Source organism: Zalophus californianus, chromosome 14, assembly GCF_009762305.2.
Source record: "Zalophus californianus isolate mZalCal1 chromosome 14, mZalCal1.pri.v2, whole genome shotgun sequence".
Taxonomy (NCBI): Eukaryota; Metazoa; Chordata; class Mammalia; order Carnivora; family Otariidae; genus Zalophus; species Zalophus californianus.
This window is the reverse complement of record NC_045608.1, coordinates 27,465,067-27,482,824: the sequence shown is the minus strand read 5'-3', so window position 1 is coordinate 27,482,824 and position 17,758 is coordinate 27,465,067. Positions and strand designations below refer to the sequence as shown.

The 17,758-nt window shown below is 50.4% G+C and overlaps 1 protein-coding gene across 10 annotated transcripts; it reads left to right on the top strand.

Annotated features, from left to right (window-relative positions):
- The first annotated feature begins 341 nt into the window (after positions 1-341).
- Positions 342-17,660, top strand: LRRC74B (leucine rich repeat containing 74B). Of its 10 annotated transcripts, none has more exons than XR_004819558.1 (11): positions 342-497; positions 930-1,024; positions 1,481-1,613; positions 2,559-2,765; positions 7,044-7,153; positions 8,310-8,425; positions 9,589-9,667; positions 11,250-11,345; positions 13,142-13,189; positions 16,092-16,491; positions 17,136-17,660. XR_004819558.1 is itself a non-coding variant. In XM_035723851.1 (10 exons), the coding sequence occupies exons 1-10, from the start codon at positions 347-349 to the stop codon at positions 16,218-16,220; spliced, it is 1,212 nt and encodes a 403-aa protein (XP_035579744.1). In that variant the 5' UTR covers positions 342-346; the 3' UTR covers positions 16,221-16,567. The 10 variants fall into 10 exon arrangements, 2 of the variants coding, with proteins under 2 accessions (XP_035579744.1, XP_035579745.1); XR_004819556.1 differs by having other exon boundaries at positions 930-1,072; XR_004819561.1 differs by lacking the exon at positions 2,559-2,765 and having other exon boundaries at positions 930-1,072.
- The last annotated feature ends 98 nt before the right edge of the window (positions 17,661-17,758 follow it).

The window sequence follows — 17,758 nt, the reverse complement described above, 5'->3', positions numbered from 1 at the left end:
GCCCGCAGGCCGTAGGGACAAAAAGCACAGGCTTTGGAGTCAGCCATGTTCCCCAGTCGGTGGAAGGTGTGGGGGCGATGCTGGAACCCTGGCGCACGCTCTCCTATCTGCCCAGACTGAGTAAGCTAAAGGTCGGCCCACGCCAGCGGCGGTTTCTGTAGCAACCAACAACACCGGGTTGCCCGGGCGACTGCAACGGAGGCACGTCTCTATTGGTTGTAGCGGGCGCCTGTTCGCTGTGCGCCACATTCGATTGGTCAACTCAGCCGGAGGGTCCGCCCATATCCCCGGGCAACGCTCTAGGTGCTGGCCGCCCTGTTCCCGCCTCAGTGCTGGCGACTGAGAAATGGGCGTAACGATGAGGGCTCCCTGCAAGAGGTCCGGGGAGAAGGAAGAGCAGGAGGAAGGGGTGGCAGCGGCCGCTGGGCGTCTTGCAGGGGCCCCGGAGGCCGAGGAGTGTTCGGACGTTGATTCAGACTCCGACCGGGAGATGGAAGGTGCTGTCTCCTCACCTAGGGCGCTTCTCCCGCAGGGCTGGAGGGGGCAGGCTGGGGCCAAGCGGGCTAGGGAACCCTGTCCAGCAGGGAGCGCACCCCTCCGTGGGACACCTTCGGGACAGCGGGCGGCCCCTCCAGCTGACCCCGTGCCCTCCCCATAATGCTCCTGGCGGCATCAGGAGCTGCACCTTTAGAAAACGCCTCCAAAGTGAGTGATGTTAAACTCCGCCAAACAATGTAAGAAGGGGTGTCCCACCCCGAAATAGGATCAGGGCTGGGTTTCCCAACCCACAGGAACAACTAAGCTAATAAATGTATAGAACTTAGAATTGTTTAGAGGGGAACATAGGCTGCACGGTGACACAGGGCAGGGGAGTAGGCGACTGTGTCTGGAGAGGGATCCACATTCATCATCTCCCTTTCTCCTATCAGGTATCCATGGGCCTGGAGGACTGGTCAAGGACACCCTCTACCTGAGGTCTTGCCAGGCCCATAGTGTTGTGCCTGCCTCCTGCTTTCTGCGCCAAGTGAGCACCCCAGAGCTGAACCTGAGGCACCATGGCCTGGGGCCCCAGGTAACCCTGGAGAGACCCCTGGAGAGAGGCAGCAGCCATAGGAGTGGCCCCTTCCTGAGCCCATACCACATACTCCCTGGCCTTGCTCTGTGTCAGACATGTCCCATCCCCACTTCTGGGTGACAGGTGGGATCAGGGCTATGACAAAATTCAGTGTAAGGGTTGGAGGGTCTGCAGGGGGCCCCTAACCTGCTGGGGGGGGGCGGTCAGGGAAGGTTCCAGGAGGTAAGATCTGGGTGGAGCCTAGAGGGATAAGGTGTCCCCTGGGCATGTGGGAAGGGGAGGGCCTTCTAGTTGGAGGGCACTGGGTGGGGTGAGTCCTGGAAATGAACCAGGGTACTGGCCAGCTGTGTCTGGGGCCTTCACCCCTGGGAAGGACCGGGTCCCTCAGTCCCCTCTTTGTCCCAGGGTGCCCGGGCTCTGGCTTCAGCATTGACCTCCAATCCCTATGTCAAGCGGCTGGACCTTCGAGACAATGGGCTCTGTGGGGCCGGCGTGGAGGCTCTGGCAGGTGCCCTGAGCAAAAGCAGCACTATCTGTGGTAGGTGCTGAGCGTGGGGCAGGTGGGCAGATTTGAGTCCTCCCTTTCCTGAGGGGTGTGGGCTCCCCCACAGCTGGGTCTTCTCACCCGGGGCCTGTTGGTGTTGCTGGGGCAGGGGCCTCATCACAGGGTGGGGTGGGTGCAGGTGGAGGTAGACTCTCTGTGGTGCCCCCAACGCTGGATACTACTCCTCTCCTCACCCGGCCCTCCCCCCACTCCCTTTCTCTTCTGGCCAGCAACCCCCTGCATATGGTGGCCTCCTATTGCCTAAATGCTGGATGAGAGAGTCCTCCAACAGAGAGGCAGGGGATAAGCGATGTGAGACAGTGGAGGGCTGGGTGGAAATGAAGTGGGGCTGGATGCAAACGCCACCTCTACCACTGATGAGCAAGGGGGCCCCAGGCAAGCTGCTCCACCTTGCTGAGCCTTAGTTTTCAATCTGTGAAATGGCCCCAACAGTAGCACTTAGCCCTTGGGGCTGTGCTAAGTATGAAATGAAACCGCATATGAAGGGCTCACCAAGGTGCCCGGCTCACATACGTGCTCTGTGCATGGCCACCTGGGCTGTCATTGCTAGTTCCCAGAAATTCACTGGTGAAGACTTCTGTGGGTGTGTTATATTGCTGCCAGGCATGAATCATCCACGGGGTGGCTGCCTCGCCATCACAGGTATCCTATACAGCACCATGAAGTAGGCGGTTTGAGCCCCTAGACAAAGAAGCTCGTGGATGCATGGAGAGGGTGTGGGCATCAGAGAAGCTGCCTGGGGCCTGCGGGGATGGGTGCAGCTGATGAGAGGCAGAGTCACCGTGCAACCCCAGGATAGTCCAGCTGTATCGCCTCCTCCGCTGCCTCAGGCCTGGAGGTTTAGGGGATAGAGGAAGGTGGAAGAAGGTGGTACCTGGCTCTGGACCCCACTGATGGAGGAGTGCTGCCGAACCCTAGATGTGGACCTGTCGGAGAACCAGATGGGAGTGGTGGGAGTGCAGGCGATCTGTGCTGCCCTCACGGTGAACCCAACCATGCAGAAGGTACAACTGGCAGGGAACAGCCTGGAGGAACACGCAGCCCAGTACCTTGCTGAACTCCTGCTGGCCCACACGGGACTGAAATCCCTGGACCTGAGCTACAACCAGCTGACTGACCACGCAGGTAACATCCAGCCAGGGCCACCATGGGGCACTCAAGCCCATCTTCCTGGGGCAGGGGCGGGTGGAGGTTGGCAGCACCACTCTGAACATTTGTACTCTGGCTCCTGTTTCCCATGTCCCACTTTGGCCTGCCCCTCTCCCATTCCTTCCACACAGAACTCTTAATCTGTTCCACAGATTGCCCTTGCCTGCTACTGCATGTGCTGGGTGCTCATTTCGCCACTAGTGACCTGGTTGTGAACAAAACAGAGTCCCTGGCCTCAAGGAAACACCTATTAACAAGATAATTCTCCATAATTATTGGTGCCACAAAATAAACAAATAGGGCATGATTCTAGAGATGAATGGGGACCCTTGCCTAAGACGGGTGGCTGGGGAGGGCTCTGTGAGATGACATTTAAGCTGAAATGCGCAGGGTGGGAAGGAATAAGCCATAGTAAGACCAGGGAGAGAGCATTTCAAGCAGAGGAACAGTGAACATGCAGGCTTATTTCCCAGACTGATAGACATCGATGTGGCTGGGCTAGTGAGCCAGGAGAGAGGGGCTATGCTGTGAGCTGAAGAGGCAGCGGAGGGCTGTAGGCCTACAAATCTTGGCAAAAGGCATGAAGATTTTATTGCTAGCACTGTGGAAGACATTGATGGGATTCCTTGATCTCACCACTTTCTTGTCCCAGGACCTTTGCACAGGCTATCTGCTTTGCTAGGAGCATGCACTTCTACCTGTCTGACCTCAACGACTCCAATCAATTATAGGAATCACCTGGGACCCTGGGTTAGGAACACAGATTCCTGGGCCCTGGACCTGCTGAACCAGAATGGTTCAGCGAGCGAGGTGGAGCGAAGTGGAGCTTGGTGGAGCGAGGCCCATGCATCTACATTTTAATGGGTGCCCTAGGAGATTTGTCTGATCAAGAAAGTTTGGGAATCACTGTCCTGTCTCAAGCAGCTTAGAGTGGGGGTGGTACCAACCTTGGTCTTTGAGGATCAGCCTTAGAATTTAACTGCCAGAGAACCCGTTTACCTTTTAAGAAAATTATTATGAGAGAGTGTGAAATTAAAAGAGAAGTTCAGGGGCACGCCTGGGTGGCTCAGTCAGTTAAGCACCTGACTTCAGCTCAGGTCATGATCCCAGGGTCCTGGGATAGAGCCCCTCGTCAGGCTCCCTGCTCAGTGGGGAGTCTGCTTCTCCCTCTCCCTCTGCTCCTCGCTCTGCTCATTCTCTCTCTCCTTCTCTCTAATAAATAAATAATATCATTTCAGACTTCCAACAAACTGAGTATAGATGTCCCCCTGGGCCTTCATGGTGAAAAGGCAAACACCAGAGAGGCAGCCAGGATGGAGAGGGCAGGACGCTAAGGCCCCATGAAAGCTGTGCAAATATGTGTTAGGGAGGTCTTCAGCTCAGAAAAGGACAAACTCAGCAGGATCATTTTGTTTCCTCAAGTGGGAATCTTTGGGTGGGCCTGACTCCCTTGAAGGGTAAAGAGCTTGGGTTTCAATCTCCCCATCTGACCTAAGGTGAAGGTAGCACCTGCCTCGTAGTTGGCCACAGAGGTCATGAAGTCCAAGCATTGGAATTTCAAGAGGCCAATTCATGTACGGAGAGAAACCTTCTCACCCTCAAGTTGTTCAGCAAAGAAGGGACTTCCCTACAAAGTGGGGACCACCACCCTCTCCTCCCAGACCTAGAAGTGTCTGAGGAAGGGGGAAAGTACATACCTGTGCCTGATAATCTTTGGGTGTCAGACCCAGGGCTGGGTTTGGAATCCAGAGGGGAGGTAGCACAGAGAGTTGCCGCTGCCTTGCAGGGAGCTCTCCAAGGTGCTAAAAGCATCCTGCTGCAGTGGGTTCTGGCCAAGCAGGCTAGTTTGTTCTTTCCTCCCTTCCTCCCTTCCTCCCTTCCTCCCCTCCTTCCTTCCTTCCTTCCTTCCTTCCTTCCTTCCTTCCTTCCTTCCCTCCTTCCTTCCTTCCTTCCTTCCTTCCTTCCTTCCTTCCTTCCTTCCTTCCTTCCTTCCTTCCTTCCTTCCTCTTTCTTTCTTTCTTTCTTTTTCTTTTCTTTCTTCTCTTTCTCTCTTTCTCTCTCTCTCTTTCTTTCTTTCTTCTTCCTTCCTTCCTTCCTCTCTTTCTCTCTTTCTTTCTCTCTCTCTTTTTTCCTTCTTTTTTTTCTAAAGAATTTATTTTTAGGCAATCTCTGCATCCAAGGTGGGCCTTGAACTCACAACCCCGAGATCAAGAGTGGCATGCTCCCCTGACTGAGCCAGCCAGGTGCCCCCAAGCAAGCTAGTTCTGCTCAGTTAGAGCATCTGTTTTTCCTCTGTGCCTTTCTTCAAATAGCCTTAGTAAACCACATGAGGAGTTGAGACCATGGAGAGGGGTCCAATTCAGATCCTTGAGGTACTCCTGGGCTGGTGGGAGAGACTGACCAGGCAAAGAGAGGTCATTAGACCAGGGCCTGGAAGGATGGAAGCACAGTGGACATGGGGCCAGAGGCAGCACAGCCCAGCTGGGCAGGCAAGGCTTTCTGACGCTGTGAACCCAGGTTAGAAGGATGAGGAGCTGTTACCCAGGTGAGGAAGGGGGTCAACAGTTCTATCCAGGGGGACAGCCCAGAGTCATGTTGGTGCTGGTGCTTTTGAGCACTGGGAGCAAGTCAGACTGGCTGAATGCTGACGGAGTGGAGAACATGATGGGTGGGTGGGGCTTCTGTCCATTTTTACATGCTAAAACTCTCTCCAGGTTTCTTACCGTGCACTGCTCCCTCCTTCCTTTCTCTGCCACAGGTGCCTTCTCTCCACACAGCTGCACCAGCCTCGTCACCTCTTGCCTATAAACTATGGCACAAGCCTTCCAACTGGTCCAATGGGTTCTCATCTATGCCCCTGCTCACCTCAGTCCATAACCTACACCTGTCGCTAAGGAGCCCAGCTTTGCCGTTTCTTTTTTTTTTTTTTTTTAAGATTTTATTCATTTATTTAACAGAGAGAGACAGTGAGAGAGAGAACACAAGCAGGGGGAGTGGGAGAGGGAGAAGCAGGCTTCCCGCAGAGCAGAGAGCCCGATGCGGGGCTCGATCCCAGGACCCTGGGATCATGACCTGAGCCGAAGGCCGACGCTTAACGACTGAGCCACCCAGGCACCTCCCAGCTTTGCCATTTCTTAAAGCCCTCCCTGGCTACTCACCACTAACTGGTTGGTGCCCCAAAGCCTTGGCCCAGCTTTGAAGGCCTCTCAGCATCTCTCCAGTGCCCATCACTCCTACCTCATTTCAGTGGCTTCCCTCCACTCACCAGGTCTGTGGGCATTTCCACAAGGGCTCCATGCTCCCTCGTGCCTCCACACATTTGCTCTTTCCTGTGTGTGTTCTCCGCTGTGCGTGCATATACAGGTGGTGAGTCCCTCAGTCTTCGAGGTTATCTCTCTCTCCTCACTTTCCTGGCACCCCCTCCTAAGGCAGGGTTTGTCCCTACCCTGTTCCAACACATCCCTGTTTGTAATCTATAATAGCTCATATCCCATTAATTTGTATTTACAGTTGGACATGGATTTGAATTGCATGGGTCCACTTATCCGCTATTTTTAAAATAAATACAGTACAGTAGTATACGTGTATTTTCTCTTATGATTTTCTTTTTTTAAGATTTATTTATTTTAGAGAGAGAGAGAAATTGGGAGCACATGGAGGGGGAGGGGGAGGGGCAGAGGGAGAGAGAGAATCTCAAGCAGGTTCCACACTGGCGGAGCTTGATCTCATGATGCCAAGATCATGACCTGAGCCGAAATCAAGGGTCAGACACTCAACCCACTGAGCCACCCAGGTGCCCCATGATTTTCTCAATAATATTTTCTTTAGCTTACTTTATTGTAAGAATACAGTATCTAATTGAATTTAAATTAAAAATTACATTAAATTAGAAATAAAAAAGAATCCAGTATCTAATATATATAACTTACAAAATGTGTTAATCAACACTTTATGTTCTTGGTAAGGCCTTCTTTCTGGTCAACAGTAGGCTATCAGTCGTTGAGGTTTGGGGGAGTCAAAGTTACAAGCAGATTTTCGACTGCACCAGGGTTTGGTGCCCCTAAGCCCCATGTTGTTCACAGATCAACTGTATCTCCCCCATTAAATGTGAATCCCTTGAGGACTGGGCAGGCCCATATTGGGTTCAACTTGGTGACCCTGGAGCCCAGCAGAGACCCTCGCACACTGTGGTCATAGTATCATTTTTTGAAGGAATGAACAGACTAAATAAAGCTTGTCTTGGTGTTTCTGAAGGGGAGATCCTTGGACCAGCTCTGGCAGAAAATACAGGACTCACTGAGCTTAATATAAGCTGGAATCACCTTCGAGGACCAGGAGCTGTAGCCTTTGCCAGGGGACTGGAGGTATGAACAGCTCTGCAGCCTGTCTACCCATCCAGCTTGTCCTGTGGGGACAGGTCTCCCAGGTGCCAGCTCCCTGACTTTACAGCTTTTCAGAAATGAGCCTTGGATCTTTTAAGAAGAGCTTAAAAAAATATTTTGTTTGGTGACTTTAATTTTCCCAGCCCCATTTCATGACTAAAACACCATGCTCACTCTCGAGATGCTTCCTGAAGGATCTACAGTTGAATGCTGCATAACTTCTCTGGATATTATAGATATTATAGGCATATGGCTGGTGGGGGACATCATGCGTTCTGGTGAAGCATGCTCACTAAATGAGCGTTTGCAGATTTTTTTTCCCTGAGGTGACACCCTGCACCCTTGGGTCCCAGCACACACTCTAAAACATCCCACTTGCTTCCTTGGATATTGTGGTTCGTAGGCCTCGGGAATGGGTGGCTCCTAGCCCCTGCCAGGATGCCCCTGGTGCCGGCTACCTTTGTGGAGTTCTCCTCAGGAAATGTCAGCAGCTGCTTTGCTTGGCCCACTCCCCCGGGGCTGACCTAGGGATCCTGCTCCAGAAGTCGTAGGTCAGCCTTTGTCTTCCCAGTGCAGCCACAAGCTCCTGCCCTTCTCCCCATCACAGACTCCCAACAACCCTTCCTTGGAGCCCCTTTGGAGTCTTGCTCTGTGCCTCAGAGTACCTGCCTTTGGGTCTCCAAGTGGGCGTGAGCCAGATCACTGCATCAGTCTCTGAGGGTCATCCACACCCACACCCACCCTTGGTGCTATGCTTCCACTCATTCAGTTCTCCTGGTCGCCATCATTCGAGCCACAAGATTGTTTTTTTTTTTAAAGATTGATTGATTTGGCAGAGAGAGAGAGACACAGCAAGAGAGGGAACACAAGCAGAGGGAGTGGGAGAGGGAGAAGCAGGCTTCCCACTGAGCACGGAGCCCGATGTGGGGCTCTATCCCCAGGATCATGACCTGAGCCGAAGGCAGACACTTAACAACTGAGCCACCCAGGCGCCCCAAGCCACAAAATTCTTACCTGGGACCTCTGACCTTCTACTCTCAGTCTGTGTTTTTTGCATCTCGGGCCTCCTGGGCTCTGAGGCTCTGGTCCCTGGCCACCTTCATGGGAGGTCTCCTGGATTCACTCTTTTGTATTCCAGGCAAACATCTTCCTCAGAGTCCTGGACATCTCATACAATGGCTTTGGAGATCCTGGAGCATCCGCGGTAGGTGAGGCACTTAAGACCAACAACGTGTTGGAGGAACTCAACATGAGGTAAGGTGCATAGGGTGTCCCCTCTGTCACAGCCTCCACATCCAAAGTCACCTGAGGGATCAGGGACTCCACGATCCTCCTGCTGTTTACTACCTTAGCTCCCAAACCTACCACAGTCTACCCATGATGGGGCTTGAGCCACAATCCAGGAGCACCCAGCTCCATCCTCCTCACTCAAGTTCAGCATTATACCTTGGATCTCATAATTCCTGCTGCATAGGGGGGTGACTGGGAATTGAAAACACATATGTAAAACATCTTCAGTAGAGGGATACCTAGGTGGCTCAGTCAGTTAAGTGTCTGATTCTTGATCTCAGCTTGGCTCAGGTCTCAGTCTCAGGGTGGTGAGTTCAGGCCACACATTGGGCTCCTTGCTGGATGTAGAGCCTACTTCCAAACAAAACAAAACAAACAAACAAGAAACATCTTCAGCAGAGCCTGGTGCGGGGTGAGTGCTCATGCTCTGCTCAGCATATGACTGCTGGGTGCTTGCCGTGTGTGATTTGCTGTTCCAAGCTCAGGCAGCATCCCAGCCCTCAGCAAGTAACCAGAGCAGAGGCCACAAACCAGAGGGAAAGAAAGAGGCAGAAGCCCAACAGGTCTTGGACTGCTGTGGCTGAGCACTTCCCCCAGGGGCCTGCTGGAGAGAGCAGGGTCAGCCTGCTGCAATTCTGTCCTTCCCATGGAAGAAGCTAAGGCCAGAAGAGGCTATGCGACGTGCTAGAATTTGAGGCCAGAGCTGGGGTCTGAGAGGTCAGAGGGAAGTGGGACTGGCTCTGAGATAAAGTGGCCAAGAGAGGTGCTGGGGCCAGAGTTTAGGTCCATCTAGAGAAGCAGGAGGAGAGGACATGAGGATGGAGCTGGGTGGTTTCCAGAACAGATGCTGTCATGGTGATAGGAATGGGGTGCTGCTGACGTGGAACATGTGGGAGGGCCTGGGAACAGCAGCTGGCCTCCACTGGGGGTAGGGGTGCTCTAGGTATGTTTGCCGAGTGTTCTCCCTGAACGCCGGGACCCTCCAGGGTCACTGTCCAACCTTTACATACTGACCTGCCCAGGGTCCCTGGAGCATCAGTGGAGGCTGGAACATGAAGCCCACCCAGGTGGATGCACCTGCACAGCTGCTCGGAAGGTAGCAAAATGCTCCTGTCTCTCTGTTGCAGCAACAACCGCATCTCTGCAGTGGGAGCCTTGAGCCTGGGCCTGGGCCTCCGGGTCAACCAGACGCTGAGGATTCTAGTTGTGAGTGCTAGCCTGATGGGAGAGGCACCCCTGTACATATCCACACAGATCCCTCCCCCGCCACATCACTCCAGTGGCAGTGGGGTACACAGATTCTGGAGCCCAGATAAGGGCGGGGGCCTCCTGCTTCCTCTTGTGACCACTTCTTTCCCTTGCCATTCACTCACCCATCTCTGGCCTGACCCATATACTTCAGACTCCTCCCTTACCCTTCCTTCTCTCCCAGCAGTGTCACCCCACCTCCCAGCTGTCCTTCCTTTTTCTCAGACCACCCGGTCAGCCCAGGTGTACTGTTGGCCATTCTCAGACCTACCCGAGGTCTCGTGTGCACACTAGGAGTTCCCTTCCTTCAGGGTTGCCAGTGGGCTAGGCTGAGAGCAGAGGACAGAGAAGGGAGGGTGCAACCGGGGGTGGAGCAGGCCTGTGAGGGCCACTGTGCCAACAGCAAGTGCTCAGAGGACAGTACTGCCAGGTCCAGGGGCATCCAGCCCTGCCTGGCTCTCAGCTCCTTCAACTGGCAGGGGAGCCTCGTGTAGCCCTCCCATCCCCAGCCTGAGGCTCGCTCCTCTCCCACCCACTCCTCCACCCCTGCCCCTTGCTGCAACCCAGACCTCTCTTAAGCTTTGGATCCCCATTTCCAGCCACCTGTTGGATGGTCCCCTGGATGTCCCATGGGCACAAAGCACAACCTGAAGACATCATCTCTCTCTAAGGGCTGTCCCCGTGGGTGGGGGGCGGGGGGGCCTCCTCATGGAGTCACCCCTCCCTCTCTTTCCCATGCCTTCCATCCTTCATCTGACTTCCTGCAGAGTTCGCAGGCTTCCTGCTCCTCCTTTTCACTTCCCCTCAAGTTCTGTGGACCTGCTAGTTTCCCATCTCTGGCCCTTCTTTCCTACCTACCAGGTGATCTTTCTAAACCAGAAACATGCTCATGTCCCCCCTTGCTTTAAACCTGTCAGAGGCTCCCCTCTGGATAAATCCAAGCTTAGTAGTATGTCATTCACTACACATTGGGCTCCGGGCTCTGCCATAATCCCTCTGCCTGCCACCTGTGAAGCTCATTCTGTCACCCCAAGCTGCTCTGAATTTTCTGCACATGGTGCATTCTCTCTTCTCTGTTTTGCTTCTCCTGCTCTTCTTGCGGAAATACCCAGCTCTGCGCACCTCACCTGTAAAGCTCAGGGCCGGTATTTTATCCCCTGCCTAACTTTTACCTCCCAAGGAGAGCTGATGCACACTCTCATTGCACTGCATTTTCATGATGTTTCCTTTCCCTCTCTTCCCCATGATGGGTGGGCTCTTTAAGGACAGGGATGTGCCCTGTGTGTCTGTATCTTTGGCACCCAGCACAGAGTTGGGCATGGTGGTGGTGGGGTGCTCAGCCAGTGTTTCTTCTCTTCCTCTCTTCCCTGGCCCCACAGGCTCACCAAGGGCATTCTGTCAGTGGAGACAACTTCTGAGCTGAGACAGTGGGGCTGTCCCGAGCCACTCAGCAGACATGAAGAATCCCTCCCTCCCTTTGGAGATGTTCCATGAGCCTCCCTGGGGCTCGGTTTTTCTCAATTGTGTGTGTGTTTCTCAGATGTCCAGGAATCCCATGCGAGGCGAAGGCTGCTTTGGAGTTCTAAAGTCTGTCCGGGATAATCCAATGTCTGCCCTAGAACTCCTAGATTTCTCTGTAAGAGCTTTTCATAAATCTCATCTGTGATCCTCCCCACAGCTCCATGAGTTATCAGTTAGAGGAAGAAAGTGGGGATGAGAGAAATAGAGTGCCCTGCCCAGATACTTAACATGGCTGAGTCTGAGTCCCACCCCAGGCCGGACTGTAAGGTCACAGGGCCACTCTGGCTCTATTCCCACTCCTGACTGGGGGGTCCCGCCATGGTCTCACCTCCAACCCCTGCCTGGGTTCTTCATTGGCTGAGAGAGACTAGGTGGCTCAGAGGACACAAAGCTCGCTGTTCACTGATGTTTGGATTTGCAGGTTCAGTACTTGCAAGGCGGCCCCGCCCCACCCCCTGGCCTGTTCTGTCTGCAGGCGGATCATGGTGCTGGAAGATTCACTCATGTGGCCTTGAGGGAGATTAAGACTCCTTTTCATTCAATTGTGCCTTTTTGATATAGAAAATTAAAAGCAGTTAAACATTAAGGAGAGAATCCCCAAATATGAGTTATTGAAAGGAAGTCTAGTCACAAATCACTGCTTATTCTAACCCTGGTCGATGTCAACCCAGATTTAAGTCAAAACCCTTCCAGAGACATGTTTTTTACAGTTCCAATCCTTCAGGCTTATTGCTTCCTTCTGCCTGCCCAGTTTCTACAGCTCCAAAGCTAGAGATTAGTTTGCCTTGACCTTGTTCCTCCTGCTCTGAGAATTCCTGTTAACATTGGCTTCTATCATTAAAAAAGGTGGGCGGGGGGGGGGGGGCACCTGGCTGGCTCAGTGGGAAGAGCATGTGACTCTTGATCTCAGAGTTGTGGGTTTGAGTCCCACATTGGGTGCAGAAATTACTTAAATATTTTTAAAAAATAAAGGAATGATATATAAAACTCTTCTGCAAAACTATGTGCTTATTCAATATGACCTATGGTTATTATCAGGAGCTTTTAATCTAGTGGAAACAGAGGTGAGAATCAGACAGGCCTGGGACCAAATCCTGAGTCATCAACATGGCATCTTCTGAATTCAAGAATAACACTAGATGCAATGTACTAATTTCCTGTTCCTTAGCTGTTATTAGTCTAATCTCCCCAGCCTAGATTTTCTCCTCAGCTTTAAGGGAAATACTTTTTTTTTTTTTAAAGATTTTGTTTATTTATTTGACAGAGAGAGAGAGAGCACAAGCAGGTGGAGCAGCAGGCAGAGGGAGAGGGAGAAGCAGTCTCTCCGCGGAGCAGGGAGCCCAACTCAGGCTTTGATCCAGGACTCTGGGATCATGACCTGAGCTGAAAGCAAACGCTTAAGCGACTGAGCCACCTAGGCACCCCTAAGGGAAATGCTTCTGAATCCTGACAGTTCATGTAAAACCCTTCCCAGGTTTCAGCTTTGTCTTCAGGTGAAACGGGGCTAAAATCTTCCAGCCAGGCTCATTGCAAAGAGGGGATGAGCTAGCAGACCCCACAGGAAAGGCCTGTGTAGAGAAAGATCCCATTAGTGCTAGCATTCTTCCCCTGACTCCTATTATTGAGGAATAACGTCTATGCTGAAAAGTGCACATGGGTTAGGGCTGTGAATTTCCACAGACAGAACACACCTATGCAACCAGCCCCCAGATCAAGAAATAGTGCAGGCCCCAAGGAGCTCCCCTGGAGTCACTTCTCTTCTCTATTTTAATGGTTTGGGAGTAATGACATTGTCATCCATAGGAGAGAAGTGGCCCTAAGGTGTTCTTCAAAACCTTGTGTGTATAAGTGAAAAACAGTGACGTTCTCAGACAGTGATAATGTACTGCCTTGTAATGGGTTTCTCCTCAGGAGATCCAAGTGGACGGAGAGTTTGATGACCTCGCCAGCTCAGTGAAGGTACTTCTTCCAGCACTCCATGTAAAGACTGCTGCCCACAGAGTAGAGTATAGAAAAGAGTTACTGCCAGTCTTCACCCCATCCCTACCAGCGTCTGTCCCTAAGTGACTGTGGTGGGTGGCTTCCTCATCTCACATTGGCCACTTCGACGTCGAGGGTTCTTGGCCTCACGATGCCTTATTATCACTTGAGTCTGCAGTGAGTCCCCATGTCAACCGGGTGGTAAGTCCTATGGAACCTGTCTTGATGGAGTCTCAGACCCTGTACCCTCCTCTCCATCCCATGGCTCCTGTTAATGCAGAGACTGGGTCTTCCTTCGCTCACACTAACTTGTGTAACTTCTACTATGTGCTACAAATTGGGGTCAGAAATGTCCAAAGTCCCAGCTTTGGTGACCTCAGGAGACAATGAAAGTACAAACTCAACTTGCCAGAATGCAAACTGACACAACTTTTCTGGGAGGCAATTTATCATTATGCACCAAAAGCCTTAAAACTGCCTGTGCTCTTTGATTCAATGGTCTAATTCATCTGATCTGCAGAAATAACCAGAGCTGCATAAAAAGATTAATGCCCAAAGATGTTCACCGAAATGCTGTTTATAACATGAAAATTGGAAATAATCTAAATGCCCACTAACAGGGGTTAACTAAGATTTGGAAGTCTGCAAACATTAAAAGCCAAGTGTTCAAAGAACATTTAATAATTTATGAAAATGCACATGATTAATGTTAAGTGAGAAAATCAAGATAAAAAAATCACATGGTTTGGTTAGTAGTTCCTCAAAAGATTAAACATGTAGTTTATCATAGACCCAGCAATTCCGGTCATAGAGAAATGAAAACATATGTTCACACAAAAACTTGCACACAGATGTTCACAGCTTTATTCATAATATCCACAAAGTACAAATGTCCACCAACTGATAAATGGATAAATAAAATATGGTATACCCATACAATGGAACACCCCGTACAATTTGGCCATAAAAAGGCATGAAATTTGGGGTGATGAAAGTGTTCTAAAATTGATTGTGGTAATGGTTGCACAAATCTGAATATACCAAAATTAGTTATTGTACACTGGTTTTTTTTTTAAAGATTTGTTTATTTATTTTAGAGGTGGGGAGGGACACAGGGAGAGGGAGAGAGAATCTCAAGCAGACTCCCTGCTGAGCGCGCAGCCAGGCATGGGGCTTGATCTCACGACCTTGAGATCATGACCTGAACTAAAAATAAGAGTCAGACGCTCAACTGACTGAGCCACCCAGGTGCCCCTGAATTGTACAGTTTAAATAGGTGAACTGTATAGTATGTGAATTATAGCTCAATAAGGCTGTTTACAAGAAAAAGGAATAAGGGGGCGCCTGGGGGACTCGGTTGGTTAAGCGACTGCCTTCGGCTCAGGTCATGATCCTGGAGTCCTGGGATTGAGTCCCGCATTTGGCTCCCAGCTCAGTGGGGAGTCTGCTTCTCCCTCTGACCCTCCCCTCTCTCATTCTCTGTCTCTCATTCTCTCTCTCTCAAATAAATAAAATCCTTAAAAAGAAAAAAAAAACTAAAAAAAGAGAAAAAGGAATAAGGTATCATGCTACTACAGGAATGTATCATGTATCAGGAGGAATGTATCATGCTACAACATGAAAGAACCTTGAAAACATTATGCTAAATGAAAGCATTCACAAAAGACCACATATTGTATGATTCTGTTTATATGAAATGTCCAGAATAGGCAAATCTATAGAGACAGAAAGTAGATTAGAAGTTGTCTAAGGCAGGGGCGCATGGCTGGCTCAGTCCGTAGAGTATGTGACTCTTGATCTCAAGGTTGTAAGTTTGAGCCCTATGTTGGGTGTAGAGATTACGTAAAAAAATAAAAAGAATTAAAAAAAAATAAAAAAGTTGCCTAGGGCTGGGGAGATGGGAGGGACTGGGAGTTGACAGCAAAAGGGCATGGGTTTCTTTGGGAGGTGACAAAAATGTTCTAAAATTGATTATGGTGATGGTTGCACAACTGTGAATAAACTACAAGCCAGTGGATTGTATACCACTTTAAATGGGTGAATTGTGGGGTGACTGGCTGGCTCAGTCAGTAGAACATGTGACTCTTGATTTCTGGGTTGTGAGTTCAAGCCGCATATCGGGTGCAGAGATTACTTAAAAATAAAAAAAAAATATTTTTTAAAATGGGTGAATTGTATAGTATGTGAATTATATCTCAAGAAAGCTGTTACCAAAACAAATCATATTGTTGGATCCAAATCGTGTAAAAAAAACATGTATAAGTATATGTATGCAGGAGAAAAGACTAAAAAAAACCTGACATATTAATAATGTTTAGCTAATAATGTTTAGCTAAGTTGTGGGTTTGGGAATGATTTTAATTTTTTTCCTGTTATTCTTCATTTTCCACATTTTCTACTCTGAATATGTGTTACTTTCATAACCAGAAAAATAAATAGTACTTTAAAATGTGAGAGGTGCCTGGGTGGCTCAGTCAGTTGAACATCTGACTCTTGATTTTGGCTCAGGTCATGATCTCAGGGTCCTGGGATCAAGGCCCACGTCAGACTCCTGCTCAGTGGGAAGTCTGCTTGTCTCCCTCCCCCTGCTTGTGGTCTCTCTCTCTCTCTAAAATAATAAATCTCTTTGAAAAATAAAACTGTGATGCAGGCTTCAATTAAATTATGCATGTGGTATGTTTGGAGCCCTGAGAAAGGAGGGTGCCATAGACTGAATTGGGTACCCCCCCCAACTCCTCTGTTGAAGCCCTAACCACCTATTTGGAGATAGGAGGTAATTGAGGTTAAATGAGCTCATAAGAGTGGGGCCCTGATCTGATAGGATTAGTGTCCTTATAGGAAGAGACACCAGAGAACTTGCTCTCTCTTCCTGCCCCTGTAGGCAGACACAGCAAGAAGGTGGCCTTCTGCAAGTCAAGAAGAGAGCCCTCGCTTGAAATCGACCCATCCAGAACTTGACCTTGCACTTCTAGCCTTCAGAACTGTGAAAAAAATAAACGTCTGTGCTTAAGCTACCCAGTCCGTGGTGTTTTGTTATGGCAGTTTAGCTAAGATAGAAGGATTCACTCTCCTGGAGAGAAGAAGCAGGGAAGGTTTCTCCTGGTTTCCCTGGCTCTCCCCTGACCTCCTTCCATCTCCCTCCTCCCTGCTGCCAAAGCTGCCTAAGGGCAGACCTAATCATGCCATTCATATGTTCCCAAGGCCTACAGAAAAATTCCAGCTCCTCTATCTGGTGTGTCCCATTGCAGGGGTTGAGTTCTCCATTCTTCTCCAAGGAGAAGGTAAGAGTCTGCTCCAACACACTCTAGGGAACCACTAGAAAGGGTGTTGCATTGGGGTGATAAACGGGGGGTATGCCAGAATTCCTCTTACCCGGCTTTTCTCAGAAATAAATACACATTGGACCCTAAAGAAAGTTGAGTCAATCTTTACAGAACGGAAGAATCGGGTAATTGTTCCAAAGTCCCCCAAAATGGACACTGAGCTCCGACCCAGCTCTTGGGGGGTGTGGGGAGGCTGGGGTATACCCTTCCACTCCCTTATCTCCAGAAATCCAGTTCACATTAAAGAAGTAATCAAATCGTGCCTGGTTCCCAGGTGCCGGATGGCAAAGGCCTTTCTGCTCCAGAAAAGGGGTGGACGAGAAAGGGGGTGCAGACTTTGGGTATAAAGCTGGCATCCATCTTGTTAGTTCGGATGAAAGAATGAACACTAGAGGTCATACCCTCCGCAAGCACAGCTCGACCTGCTAGGGAAGGGAGTAGGCCCAAGAGATAGGAATGCATAGTTATTCAAAGGATCATGACCCCAGTAGTTTACCCACGGAACAAACAGGCACTTAAAAGCAGCTGATCAGCACTATCCCAAGCACACAATCACCAGATGTACCTAATGAAATTTCTACCCTAAGAAATATGTTTTTCAGATTCCAAGTCTCCCAAGATAGAGCGCAATTGCATGGACCAGAGGAAGCCACCTCAAGTAACAAAGCATCATCTGTGAACATGATTTCAAAGGCCTCCGATCAACAGCGTCAGGAGACCCCTGACCCAAATTTTGCCCTTAAAAATCCTCACTTGTAAGGCATCAGGAAGTTCGGGACTTTGAGCATTCGTTTCCCGTTCTTCTGTGTGGCACCACACCAATAAATATTCTATCTTCACGGCAAAAGCTCGGTGCCAGTCTTCTACTGGCTTGCTGGGCATGGGGTGGAGCAACTCTCCTTTGGATCGGTTACAGGTAGATGATTGGCAGCCCTCTGAGAGGTAGTCATGTTTGCAAAGACCTAAATCAGGAACAGGCAGATGAGTGGGCTTGAGGCTCGAAGCGAGAAGACGACACAATCTTGACTTGAGGCCATTCGCACACTGGGGACTTACATGCATGAAAATGTCCCGTGCCCCAGGCAGAGAAAACCGCGGACACTCCAGCTTTCTAAAGGCGGAGGATGCACCAGAATGCTCCGCCTTTGGCTAGGCGGCCGCCTTCCCGCCAAAGCCGCATCCAATCAGAAACCGCCACACTCCGAGAGTCAAGCAATGGCCAGTC